This window comes from Vigna unguiculata, chromosome 9 (assembly GCF_037176805.1).
Source record: "Vigna unguiculata cultivar grain cowpea cultivar isolate G323 ecotype 2 chromosome 9, ASM3717680v1, whole genome shotgun sequence".
NCBI classification, from domain to species: domain Eukaryota; kingdom Viridiplantae; phylum Streptophyta; class Magnoliopsida; order Fabales; family Fabaceae; genus Vigna; species Vigna unguiculata.
In genome coordinates this window covers 45,760,786-45,774,994 of record NC_140800.1, presented here as the reverse complement: position 1 = coordinate 45,774,994, position 14,209 = coordinate 45,760,786, and the positions used below count along the sequence as shown (strand labels likewise).

The 14,209-nt window shown below is 30.4% G+C and overlaps 3 protein-coding genes across 4 annotated transcripts; 1 reads left to right on the top strand and 2 right to left on the bottom strand.

The window, feature by feature from the left end:
* The first annotated feature begins 3,210 nt into the window (after positions 1-3,210).
* Positions 3,211-7,421, top strand: LOC114164692 (AT hook motif DNA-binding family protein). Of its 2 annotated transcripts, XM_028049437.2 has the most exons (6): positions 3,211-3,358; positions 3,948-4,473; positions 5,040-5,089; positions 6,086-6,217; positions 6,537-6,698; positions 6,773-7,421. In XM_028049437.2, exons 2-6 carry the CDS (start codon positions 3,984-3,986, stop codon positions 7,037-7,039), a joined length of 1,101 nt encoding a protein of 366 aa, XP_027905238.1. In that variant the 5' UTR covers positions 3,211-3,358; positions 3,948-3,983; the 3' UTR covers positions 7,040-7,421. The 2 variants fall into 2 exon arrangements, with proteins under 2 accessions (XP_027905238.1, XP_027905239.1); XM_028049438.2 differs by lacking the exon at positions 3,211-3,358 and having other exon boundaries at positions 3,577-4,473.
* A 540-nt stretch (positions 7,422-7,961) lies between these two features.
* Positions 7,962-9,430, bottom strand: LOC114164061 (cysteine protease XCP2-like). The gene is made up of 4 exons (XM_028048540.2): positions 8,943-9,430; positions 8,634-8,869; positions 8,408-8,548; positions 7,962-8,304 (listed from the first exon to the last, which is right to left on the bottom strand). Exons 1-4 carry the CDS (start codon positions 9,397-9,399, stop codon positions 8,089-8,091), a joined length of 1,050 nt encoding a protein of 349 aa, XP_027904341.1. The 5' UTR covers positions 9,400-9,430; the 3' UTR covers positions 7,962-8,088.
* Positions 9,431-11,061: 1,631 nt separating this feature from the next.
* XCP2 (xylem cysteine peptidase 2) lies at positions 11,062-12,565 on the bottom strand. The gene is made up of 4 exons (XM_028048541.2): positions 12,065-12,565; positions 11,716-11,951; positions 11,495-11,635; positions 11,062-11,402 (listed from the first exon to the last, which is right to left on the bottom strand). The coding sequence occupies exons 1-4, from the start codon at positions 12,513-12,515 to the stop codon at positions 11,187-11,189; spliced, it is 1,044 nt and encodes a 347-aa protein (XP_027904342.1). The 5' UTR covers positions 12,516-12,565; the 3' UTR covers positions 11,062-11,186.
* Positions 12,566-14,209: the final 1,644 nt, after the last annotated feature.

The following is a 14,209-nucleotide window of genomic DNA, read 5'->3' as shown; positions in this document are numbered from 1 at the left end:
AACAAAATTTGATTAAAAAACTAAATCCACGTATTTAAAAATATGAAGGACTAAATTGGTTAAAAGTTTCGAACTTGACTAATTACAAAGTTTACTGAAAGTTAAGGGACAACAAACATATTTAACTCTTAAAATTATTATCATCACAAATCTACTACTGCTTATAGATTAAACACTTCAATGATGTAGTATCAGTAAAATATCAAACATAGATACGTGTCAGACACAGATATGTTACCTAAATTGAAGTATCAGCGTATCGTAACATTCTCTATTTTATATGATAATAAAATCTAAGTTTCATTACTCTATTTTCCTTAAAAAAATGTTACATTGGACATCAAGCTTTATTTTAATCTCAATTTAGTCATGATTTTGAAACAAAATTGATGCAATTTGATTATTTTTGTTAATTTTTTTAAATGAATCAATATTTTTTCATAAAAAATTAACATAAGAATATGTTAATTATACTAACAAAGTAAATTATCCTGATTGACAATAATACTATAATTATAATAATTATACCAACAAAACAAATAATCATGATTAAGAGCTTTAATTTGATGAACAAATTTTTTATCTATTTCAAAAAATTCAATAAAAACAATTAAATTGTATCAATTTTCAGAAAATCAATATTAAATTAAGATTAAGAATAGTTGGATGACCAATTTAACAATTTTAAACAAAAACAAGATTAAAAAAGTAATTAAATCTACAAAATATATATATATATATATATATATATATATATATATATATATATATATATATAAAAGGAGGATTAGTTATTTAAATTATGAATTTATAATTTTAAAATATAATAAAAACAAAATAAAAGAATAATTTTTCTAAGAAAACAGTTAGGAAAATAATTATTTATTAATGATTTTAAATTGTTTTTACTTATCTGTTTAAATTGATTTTTATTTCGTGTCTATGTACACATTTTTTAAATATATGTGATATTATATTAATAGGTGATATCATATAATGTTATTAAATTATAATATATAAAATTAAATTAAATTTATTAAAAATAAAGTAAAATATATCAGAAAAAATGAAAAAATAACAATTAATAAATAGAAAAAAATAGAATAACCGAAATAGACGATTTTATAATAATATGTCAGCATTAAAATGTATAAATAACATTAAAATATAATATTTAATGATATGACTGTTAAATTAAACAAAACTGTTATAGTTTTAGCATTTTTTTAATATCATAATATGCCATTATGATTTGATATTAAACTTTATTCTATAAAAAAGTTATAATTTTGAAAAATATGATTTTTTTTAATAATTTTTTGCCTTTAAATTTAAAATAATAACCTCTCTCAATATCCGTAAGATGTTATAACTAATTTTGCTAGTATTTCACAATCCAGCTTCTATGTGAAATATTATACATGAATCCAAATATATATTAACTTTAAAATTGTATTTTTCGATTAAGAAAATCTTAAGTTCACTTAAACGTATGACTATATAGAGATATATTATTTGAAAATTACTTAAATGTTTTTAGTAATATAATTTATAAAATATTAAATCGGTATTATTTTTCCTATGAAAATAAATATCAATATTAGGCATTGTTATTTTAAAAATATTTTATAATATAATATATCAATACTTATGGACCATTAAATACTAAATTTATTTCATAAATAAAATACTAATATGTTATATCTATTTATTACCGTTTATACAGTAATTTTTTAACTGTCTATATTATACGTAAATGGATTTTTTTTTCTTACATTTATATTCCAATCTACCATTTAAATAAATTTTTGAAAATTAAAATAATTATTTTATCAACTTTATTATTTAAGTGATATTTTTTAAACTTTAACTACTTTTTATATTTTTTAATTGATTATTTTTTATGAAATAAATAAAAACTATATAAAAAAAGCATTTATACTTAGTTTTATAATTATAATAATTATAACAATAATAAATTTCTTACCATAAAATAAAAGTAAATATAAACGCGTGTATATATTTTCACTAATATTATATAATATTGAAATTAGACATATTATTATATATATATATATATATATATTTATTGTAATTAGTATTAATAGGTAATTAATAATAATAATATGTCATATCATTAATATTTTGAAAGTGGTTGATATATTTGTGTCCAAAAAATGATAAATACAATACCTGTTAATATATATATATATATATATATATATATAATATTTTATAATATATAATATATTTATAAAAGTGGTAACTATTTTTTATATTTTTTAATTTGATTATTTTTTATGAAATAAATAAACAATATATAAAATAAAAGTATTTAGATTTAGATTTATAATTATGATAATTCTAATAATAATAAATTTTTTATCATAAAATAAAAGTGAATATAAACACGCGTGCATATATTTTCAGTGATATTAATAATATTGATATTAGACATTTTATATATATATATATATATATATATATATATATATTTTAACAGGTATTGTATTTACTATTTTTTGGACACAAGTATATCAACCACTTTCAAAACATTGATGATATGACACATTATTATTAATTACCTATTAATACTAATTTATTATGCATTGATGAAATAGTAATAATATCATTTATTAAGGATATTGTTTACACTGCAAAATTTATTTAATTTTCTATGTACTGTTAGGTTTTGTGATTAAAAAATATAAAAAATATTATGTATAACAATAAATTTCAGAAATATTAACTTCTGTTCTTTCTGAACAGACTTTGCAAATTCCGCTGATTGTTTTTTATTTTGAAAGAAATATATAGAAGTCATTATATGTATAATTATCAAAGAAGAACTAGAAAACTACAATAAATATATATACCTATACTTGTTCTATCAAAGTTAATTTATAAATTTTTTATGTATTTTTAATTTAATTTAAGTCAAAATTTATTTTTATTTTATTTTCTTTTTAAGATCTTATAAATATAAAGTTGAGAGTGAAAATAATAATAAAAAAAGAATGGACAGATGTCAGGAAGGGCAGTGTATGAACAGGATAAGCTTATCAAAACTGAATCTCATTCTTTGATGACCTCTTTTTTGTACCAAACCAAACCCAATATTAGCACATTTCTTTTACCTCAATTTTTCAAAATACTAATTAATTAATGTTATACCACCGGGGGCATACCAGGAAAAAACATTTTCAGACCTATTTAAGAATAAACTAAAAAAATAAAATAGAAAACAAATCAAATCTATTGCGAGAAGGGAGCGTCATCGCGTTTCCATCCTAAATCTCACCATTTTCCCTGCCATTATTCTCACTCTCAGCAATTTTATTTTCCTTCAAACTCATTGGTAAGTTTCCCATATTTTTTTTATTTTTTCCTATGTCAGCAATATTCCTCTCCAATATTTTTCTGCTTTTATTTTTTATCCTGATTGTCCCTGCAACTTAAAAAACAATTCTTTCCATCCAAAATTCAATATTTAATATAAACCACAATCTTAATTGGAAATTATATTCAACATCTCCTTCTGTAAACTCTGCAATTTCATCCAATTTGTGAAGATTTTTTTATTTTTACTGCTTTTGCTGGATTGTAAAATTAGGGTTTGGATTTTGTCCCTTTGTTTTTCCTCTTTCCTCTGGGGTTTAGAGTTGGGAGGGAGGTAAAAAATCTGCAATCCAGTGCAAAATTTAAAGAGGAAAGTAAAACAATGCGTGGGTTTCATTTATGAGCAATACTTAGTGGATTTTGAAATTTGAATTTGAATTGTGTAGATGTACTATGAAAGTAGAAAAAGGAAAGATGATGATTGTATTGTATTGAGGGTGTAGAGAGAGGGAGGATTTATGAAGTTACCACTTATGATAAGACATACCATAATAGGATCACCCTAGGGGTTATATTAACCTGACTTCACACAAATGTTCAAATTGCAGTTCTTGTTCTTCTTGATTCTACACTGAGACCTAAACATGAGCATGTCGGGATCTGACATGGTAACCAGGGACCAATTCTCAGTTGGGATGCACAACCCTCAATCCCAACCGCAACAACAACAACAACCTCAACTTCATCAAAACATGCGTATGGACTATGCTGCTGCTGACGGGGCCGCTGTTTTCGCCGCCCCTACCATCAACATCAACGGCGGAGAATCCTCTCCAGTCAGTGTGCCTCCGGGCTTGGGCCTGGGCCAGGCCCATCCCCAGGTCATGGTGGGTAACTCCACTGAGACACTCAAGAGAAAGAGGGGAAGGCCCAGAAAGTACGGGCCTGATGGTGGCATGGCTTTGAGCTTGAACACTACCCCTCCTCCTGGTGGCGCCGCCGTGCCTGTTGGCCATTCCGGTGGGGCATTTCCGGCGGCTCCTCTCTCTGATTCTGCCTCAGCCGGTACCGGGAAGCGTAGGGGCAGACCTCGTGGTTCTGTTAACAAGAATAAGAAAAGCTCAAAGTTTTCTGGTAACTGCTTTTTCCTTTTGTCTTCAATTTTTCTCTCGCATATCTTCTTGTCTGTTGTTTTATAGAGTAAGCTTTACTGTTTTTTTTTTTTCCTTTAAATACTGTATATACCTTCCGACCATGGTTTTTTTTTTTTTTTACTTGTTTTCTTTTCAAGGACATGTCTTATTGTTTTTTATTTGCTTAGTTTTTTTCGTTTCCCCACCTTCGGGGTGTGTGTCTATGGAGAGGTATTTGTTATTATATTTCTTTATTATTTATTTATCTATATATAATTTGAGATCTATCGATTCCTGACTGATTTTCAAAATTACTCTTTTGCCCTGTCATGTGCTGTTGTTTCCACTTGTCCAGTGCATTTTATTCTTGTTTTCCCTGAATGTGCGATTTCTTATTTGTTGGTGTCCAATGCTATATTAGATATATACTTGCTATTTTAGATTGTTACGTTCGTTTACTATTATTTTGAAAAAGATGTGCTGGTTCTGTTTTGTTTTGCCCATGAGGTTATGGATTAAATTTCAGTACTTGACATGGTATTATCCTTTGATGGAATCTTTGTGCAGGGCCAGGAGGTTTCTTTACCCCGCATGTCATTACCGTGAAAGCTGGAGAGGTATCTGTTCAATCGTACAACATACGAACTAAATTGTTTTGGTTGTGAATTACTGCTGTGTGGTCTTTTATTTTTCTAGATAATTTTGTTTTCTTGGTTTGTGTATTCCTTGTTCAATAACTTCTGTTCCATGCCTCTTATTAAAGCTGTAATTTGTTGTACTTTGATGAATGTTGTTGTTTGTGATAGGGATATTGTGATCATCAATACGTTTTTCTTTTGCGAACTTTATGAAACTTGATTGCCAACCAAGTGGAAGCTAACTTAGATTAGCTATTTTTATAACTTTTGTATGGATCACATAAATGGAAGATTTATATAGAAAGTGTTATTAATTCAGTCACAATTTGATCTTTAAAAGGAAGAAATGAATTATGTATATCATGCAAGTTGGTTTAATTATTCAATTTTTAGAAGTTTATCTTCTAGGCAGAGTAAGCGAGTTAACTTACTATCAAATTCTTTTTTTTGAATGAACTCGGATAAACTCTTTAAATTTATAGTAAACTTATATAAGCTCTTGAGTCAAGAAGCGACTTAACAAGTTTGAAATCAAATATAATTTTTGGCCCTACTTTATTTTCATATGAAGAACTTGTGTTGATGTGAATTTATATATGATTTAGACATCTGTGTAGTTTTATTTTATTAGCACTGGTGTACTATCGCATTTTATTATTGTGATTTGCTCCTTTTATTTTTATTTTGACGTGGAAATATTGAATTATTCTTGTGTTAACAGTATCATGTTATGTGTATATGTCATTAATAAAAAAAATATATATTCTCTTTTATATTGGGTAAACTCTTACGAGTGTACCAGTTGATTCTACAAGTCCAGCTCACAACATTCCACAAATTTAACGATAAATTCTCGAATTTGATTGAAAACCTTGATCTGATGAGTGAATGTAAGCATGTTATGACTTTTCTGGTTTTGTGTTCTGCTGGAACCTAATATTATGTTTTTTTTAATGTATATTTTGATATATTCAGGATTTATCAGCAAGAATCATGTCAATTTCCCAGAGTGGTACAAGAAATGTTTGCATCTTAAGTGCAAATGGGTCCATATCTAATGTGACACTTCGACAGCCTGCATCGTCTGGTGGAACTGTGACTTACGAGGTTCGTCTTCAAGCCAAAATTATATATCTATCAATTATTTTGTTGCTCTAAATGCGGAGATTCTTTTAACAAATTTAGTGTGTTCTGTTATTTTATCGAACTTCCAGTTTAGACATTCTTATTAATTGTATTTGTTTTCGTATCCCGTGATGGCTACCTATTGCATAGACTTTTAGTGTAAGAAATTTGATTCTAAAACGTTGTTTCGTCAATGCCAGAAATACCTGGCCATTATGATGGTGTCACAATAAGCTAGTTGCATGCCCATAGTATACAAGTAGATCTGTTCTTAGTGTTTTATGTGTTTTTGGGGTTTCAGGGGCGATTTGAGATCTTATCACTCGGTGGTTCATTGTTTCTTACTGAAAATGGTTCTCATGGCGAAAGAACTGGGGGCCTGAGTGTGTCCTTGTCAGGGCCAGACGGCCGCGTCTTGGGGGGTGGAGTCGCAGGTCTTTTGGTGGCTGCTTCCCCTGTTCAGGTGGGTTTTCTTTAAGTGCATGTTACGTGTTTGTGAATTTGTTTGGCCTCTAAATGTGGTGTATATTCATGCAGATTGTTTTGGCTAGTTTTGTTTCCGATGGGAAGCAATCCAAGTCTGCAAAGCGGATGAGGAATGTATCTGCACCGGAAAAGGTTTCCACAGGTGGTGGTGGTGGTGGTGGCGGCGGCCAAAGCAGCTCACCGTCAAGGGGCACTCTGAGTGAGTCTTCAGGTGGGGTCGGGAGTGGGAGCCCACTGAACCAAAGCACAGGAGACTGCATGAACAATATGAACAGCAGCACCCCAACGGCAGGCTTTTCAGGCATGCCCTGGAAGTAAACTTGACCCCTCACTCATCATCACTGTTTTCTGTAGTGTCACATCAGGTTCTACTCACTTGTTATGGTAGTATTACTCATTCAAGACACCTGTTACATTATTAGCTTTGTGTAATGTTAGTTGGAGGATTAACATTTCAGGGATAATACATATGATCTTGTAGCTTAATTTGGTTAGATATTGCGACAGATGTTAGTGTATGTGGACTTGGGTGATTCACGAGATTCTGGCAGAATGTAGTTGTGTTCTAGGACCACCGTGTAGGATCATCATTAGATCTGTTTTATTGTAATTTGTTGTCGGTTCATGTGTCCAAAACTTTCTCCTGTTGCCCAGTTGTTTGGTGGTAATAATACTTAATCTAGTTTAGTCTTTTACATTATATATCTCCGTAATTTTATGATCATTATTACTAAGCTGTTTTATTGTTTTTATACTATTTCCTATTCCGTTTACATCAGTCATGATCGAAAAACCAATGCCGTTTGTTTAAGCTTTTAAAAATGGGCAATTTCAAGTTGTGTAAAAAGCATTTTTTTTAGAGATTTTACAGAAAATATAAAAGAATTTTCGTTTGGAAAATTGTAAAAAAAATGTATTTTATTTTGAAAGCATTGATTTTTTTTTTTCACTATTCACAAAGTTGGTTCGAAATCATTTGAAATATGATATGTATTTTTTTTTTCAAAATATAAGATTTTCTAATGTAATAATAAATGTCAGAACAAAGGGGGTCCTCATGTTTTTTAGATCGATATTGCATTTTGTAGTAGTATGATGTATTTATGACATGACCTTATATAGCCAAACTTCATTTACACCTTTATAAAACTTCAGAGATTTGCAGCAACTTTTCATCCAGAAAAGGAATAATGAAAAGCTACATTAATGGATGACATTAAAGGAATAATGCTCAAGGGAATAATGTAAAGATTAAATCATTTTATTATCACAAAGAAAACGTTACATTGTTTGAATTTTTCAGCAGACACCGAGAATGGATCAGTAAAAGGAAACAACTTGAGACACCAGAAAATGTTTTTTTTATCTTATTTCTTCTTGGTAGGATAAGAAGCCATCTTATAGATTCCGCAGATTCCCTCAGGTTTTCCGATGTTTCTCTTCATTCTTATGTACCCTTTCTCTCCCCACTTAGATCCCCATGAATTTTTCACTATGATATAATCCACTCCTTTTGAAGTTCCGTATCCAACAGCAGCCACTCCATGATCTAAGTCACTTCCGCAATGTCCATCGAAAACACCCTGAATACAACAATCAATTAAACAAACACCTTGTATTAAAATTAGTTTCTTCAACAAAAACAAAAAACAAAAAAAGTAGCACTTGGTTTATAATTTAACGTACCCCACTGTAAAATTGGAAATCTCTGCTTGAAGCCTCTATGGCCACACTGAGGGGTTGGTTCGCAAGAGCCTTCAATAGGCTCTGTTCATTGTTTTGTGGCACGTCATGGTAGCCACTAATCGTGACGACTTCAGTTTCTTCCTGGTGATGGAACAGGTGAAAGACTTTTAGCTTATCTATCTGATAGCGATGTTACATTAGACTTGAATTTTGTTTAGGTTGTTACCTTAGTCATCTCGCAAGTACCTTCCTCCATGATGTAAGGATAGTCTTCCTCTTTATGGAGTCCACCGTTTTGTACTATAAAAGAGAATGCATAATCCATGAGGCCCCCATTGCAACCACTGTTGTAAGTTCTGTCACAGTCAATCAATTCTTGCTCAGACAATGATGTCAAATTTCCCGTCACAATTTGGTTTATTCCTTCAACCGCTGCAACAGTGGAAAATGCCCAGCAGCTACCTGAAACAACAATCAACATGGTTAATCTCTATTTGACACAACAAGAATATTAATAATTACGATATATACTTACCACATGAACCTTGGTTCTTGACTTGTGTCACAGCACCCTTCTTTCTCCAATCCACCGACTTCGGCAATTCAACATCTTTGTAAGTGAATTCTTCTGGGGATTCTCTCCTTCTAGAGTTGTCAACCTTAAGGCCAAGATATTTGTTCTTAAACTCTTGGTGGCTCAAATCCGCAAACTCGTTCAACCCAAGCCAGTAGTTGGTGATGACGTTGTTTCTCTCATCTATGTGCTTCAAGTTGTCCTTGAAAATGTGGAACCTTAGCAGCTTCTCCTCAATGCTCTCGTAAATCTTGCCGTGCCGAGACATCCAGGATTCAAAGAGTTGAATGAGCTTATCCATGGAGTTTAAGTCCTCCGGTGAGTACCCCACAATGGAGAAATGGCGTCCAAAAGCCAGAGATGAGAACAGGCAGAAGGAGCAGGCAAGGAGAAGTAAGTTAGAGGAGGAGAAAGCCATGGCTATGGTTGTTGCAATGTGAATATAGGTAAGGGATGAAGAAGAATGAGGAAAGAGAGGCTTATATATATAGGTTTTGTGTGGTTTTTAGATGTGGGATTGTTATGAGTAGTATGCTTCAAGCATGCATGTTCTTTTGACGTGGCTTTACATCAAAGCATAATAATATTATATCACATGCCGTAATTGTGTGGCACAAGATGGAGTATATGATACAATATATTTACTTCGGTGCATGCAGTAGGAGAACTTATTCGGATAATATTTTACTTATGTTTCGGTTCAACGCAAGACAAAGACTTCAAACATTGATACAAGACATATGTAAATAATAGTGTAAAATATGTTATTTGTCCCTTAAGTAGTGAAAATTAGAATTAGTCACTCTTCAAAATTTTGGTTCAATTTAGTTTCTGAACTTCAAAATTGTATAGATTTAGTTTTTTTAACCAGATTTTGTTTAATTATTTGACGTTTTAAATGTGTTTCATGATAGTTTATTAGCTAATATTTAAGCAAAAATGTGTCAAATTGTGTAAACATCTCAAATACTATCATGAAATGCCTTTGAAACGTTAAATAAACTTATCAAAATTTGTTTCAAAGGATTAAATTCATGCAGGTCTAAAGTTGAGAGATTAAATTGAACCAAAATTTCGATAAGGGACTAATTTCAATTTTCACTTAAAGTTGAGGGAGAAAAACATATTTAACCCTAAATAATATATATCTTTCTGGTGAAAGGTTAAAAAACGTGTTAGAAGGATTACTTTGGTTGAGATTTCTCTTTGAAAGAACAGAAACTGTATTTGAAATTTTCCATTTTCCATAAAGAAGTTGAAAGATAATAATATCTGCACTCGGGTGATTCAAGAGAGTTGAGGCAGAATGAGATTGAAACTTTTTTCTTAGGAAAATATTTTTTTACACCACTTTGCACCCATGACAACTAATTTTTAGAAGTATTTTAATCATTAAAAAAAGTTAACTTTCAGATTTGTAAAGAAATATAGGTATAATAAAAAGTCTATGGATTCTTTTTCATACTTTTTGTTACTGATTTTATTTTATAAACAAATGCTAATTATTAGTATTTTTCTTACTAAATCAATTTTATTTTTTCAAGTTGTTTATTTTAGAAAAATTCATGATTTTTTTTCTTTGTTTTTATCTAATTACTAATTCACCTCATTGGTATTTTTTTTATACTTATTTATGTTTTGAATATCAATTACCAGAAGCTTCTTAAAAATAAAAAAAAGCTATGTTTTTTTTTTAATTAAATAATTTGATAAATGTTAAACCAACGTTTTTTGACATACTCATGTTATTGATACCATATTATCAGGGTAGACAGAGTAATAGATAACTCTTTTAGGATGTGATACGATATCGCGTTAAAATTTTGGGTGCATAAAAATTTCGCAATGCAGAATAGTGTTATATTTTTTCTTTTATAGTGTATTAGATTATTTCTTTTAAGACAACCCTAAATGAAAGGTGTGCTGTGTTCTTGTCATGGTGATCATATATATACATTTGTGTTCTCATTGCACTACTTTAAATTAGAGTGATAACAGTGGTCTCAGTTCTATACCTTTCGGTTTTGGAAAGGAAACATAGAACAACGAAGAAGGAAAAATCCCTCAAGACTCAAGGGAATAATGAGAAGAGTTAACGAAATTTTTATTATCATTATGTGGGAAAAGTTACATTGTTTTCAAGGAAAAGCTGAAACAGGTAGAATGAAGGAAAGAAATTGAGACACAACAATGGAGTAATCAATCTTATTTGTTCTTAGTGGGATAAGAAGCCATCTTGTAGATTCCACAGATTCCCTCGGGTTTTCCAATGTTCCTCTTCATTCTGATGTATCCTTTTTCTCCCCACTTAGAACCCCATGAATTCTTCACTATGATATAGTCCACACCTTTCGCACTTCCGTATCCAACAGCTGCTACACCATGATCTAGGTCACTTCCGCAATGTCCATCGAAAACACCCTAAAAAACAACGTTGTATATATTAGTTCAAACCAGTTTCTCTGATCAAACTATAACCATGTGTTTGTAGTATAGTTTATAGTAAAACATACCCCGCTATAGAATTGGAAATCTCTGCCTGAAGCATCTATGGCCACACTGAGGGGTTGGTTTGCAAGAGCCTTCAATAGGCTCTGTTCATTGTTCTGTGGCACGTCATGGTACCCGCTAATAGTAACAACTTCAGTTTCTTCCTGTGAAACAACCGAACCAAAACATGTTATTTGCCAAGTTTAGGTTAGGTTAGGTTAGAGTTGATGTTTGCTTAGATTACCTTTGTCATCTCGCAGGTACCTTCCTCCATGATGTAAGGATAATCTTCCTCTTTGTGGAGTCCACCGTTTTCTACTATGAACGAGAATGCGTAGTCCATGAGACCCCCATTGCAACCATTGTTGTATGTTCTGTCACAGTCAATCAACTCTTGTTCAGACAGCGATGTCAGATTTCCGGTCACAATCTGGTTTATTCCCTCAACTGCTACAACAGTGGAAAATGCCCAGCAGCTACCTGAAACAACAATCAATCAACTAATGAACAAAGGACCATGAAGTTTGTAATACTGAAAAATTCTATTCATGTAGTACTTTAGGGTTTGAATTTGGTAGAACGAATATACTTACCACATGAACCTTGGTTCTTGACTTGCGTTACAGCACCCTTCTTTCTCCAATCCACTGACTTTGGCAATTCAACATCCTTGTAAGTGAACTCTTCTGGGGATTCTCTCCTTCGAGAGTAGTCAACCTTGAGACCAAGATACTTGTTCTTGAACTCTTGGTGGCTCAAATCAGAAAACTCAGTCAAGCCAAGCCAGTAGTTGGTGACCACCTTGTTCCTCTCATCTATGTGCTTTAGGTTATCCTTGAAAATCTCAAACCTTAGAAGTTTCTCCTCAATGGTCTCGTAGATCTTGCTGTGTCTTGCCATCCACGATTCAAAGAGTTCAATGAGTTTATCCATGGACTTTAAGTCCTCAGATGAATAGCCCACAATGGAGAAATCGCGGCCAAAAGATAAAGACGCAAATAGGCAGAAGGAAGCAAGAAGAAGTAGCTTAGAGGAGAAAGCCATGGCTATGTTTTTGAAGTGTGAGTAGAAGAGAAGAATTTAAGAGGGAAGGGATGAAGAAGAATGGGAAAAGAGAGAAGTATATATATAGGTTGTGTGATGATACTTTGAAGTAAAGTCTTCTGGGATTGTAGTAGTCTTCAAGTATATTTTTGATTCTGCCTTTACATCAAAGCATAATACTAAGATATGTTTTGGAGAACCTTGGATTTATTATGTGAAAGGTCGGTTTATGGTAACCTTGGATTTTAAACTAGGTTATCATAAGCTTCTTCCTATGGTTTTTTTAGGACTCATAATGATGTTACTAATTTGCAACTGAAAAACCAACCAAACTTATTATAACAGAGATTCAATATTTATCTGTCAAATAAGACTTATACAATTGGATCATTTTAAATAAAACTAAATTTATCTGTGCAGCAGATATTTTGTAGTATCCTCTTATCTCTTTAACATGCTGGTTATTCTAATAAATTAAATCCTTCGAGTGCTCAATACTAAAATAAAAAATCAAACAAACAAAAAATTATGTGATTTACTTAAGAGTATAAATAGTCAAGTTAGATAAGACTTTAAGTTTGACCTAAATTATAAGTCTTCTTAAAGGTTTGATGCGTACAAATATTTTATTTAAAGTATACGTCTATTTTAACCTTAAAATTATAAAAATACTAATTGCCGCATTTACCTAATATATAGGTTTCTTGACCTAAAACCATATATAAGCAATTACATATATTTTTATGTTATTATGTATAATATATGCATTACACAATTATTTATATGAACAGATTGACATATGATACTAGATAGGATTTTCTTAAAAAGAAAACATAAAGTTTAGTGTTTTTTATTATCTAAATTTTGTAAAAGACATGGGTGATGTTTATATATATATATATATATATATATATATATATATATATATATATATATATATATATATATATATATATATATTGAGTCTAACTTATATAAAAATTCACATTACTTTCACCAAAAATTTTAAGAGAATAAATTTTTAAATCTATTTAATTTTATTATTTTTACCTAATGTGGGTGAAACTTAAATTTTTCAAACACTTCATCACACCAAATTTAGTATATACTAGGAAGTAATTTTTAATATTTAGGAAATTCTCTCTGAAAAAAAATGGCATATATCCTAAGACTAAATATATGAGATTTAATGAGATATTACATTATCATGGAATTTTTCTTTATTATGTATGCCATTTTATTGATTTCTTATATCTGGATCCTGTGTGGGTAGGTGCCGCTACAGTTTCTATATTGGAATTTAATTCCAATATAAAGAAAAAAAAAATACGTTAAAATGAGTGTAATTGGATATTGTTATGTGAGGAAATTTTGGCTTATTGTGGAATATTAATTATGTGAAATGTATGTAAAGAAAGAGAGAAAAATATTAAATTAAAATTATGAGAAGAGAAATAATCTCACTGTTGAAGCTGTGTATTTTATTTTACATGATGAATTTATTTTATAATATAGGAGAAATTTAACCTTGTTATATATTGTGATTCCAAATTAGATAATTTATTTTTTTAAAATGTGGTCAATACTTAACATTATGTTTTTGTCGGTCTTCAGTATTTGTCCTTGATATTATTGCTCTTTTATTATGTATGGTTCCTGTCAATACGGCCCAAGCTATGATAACAGAGTACGTA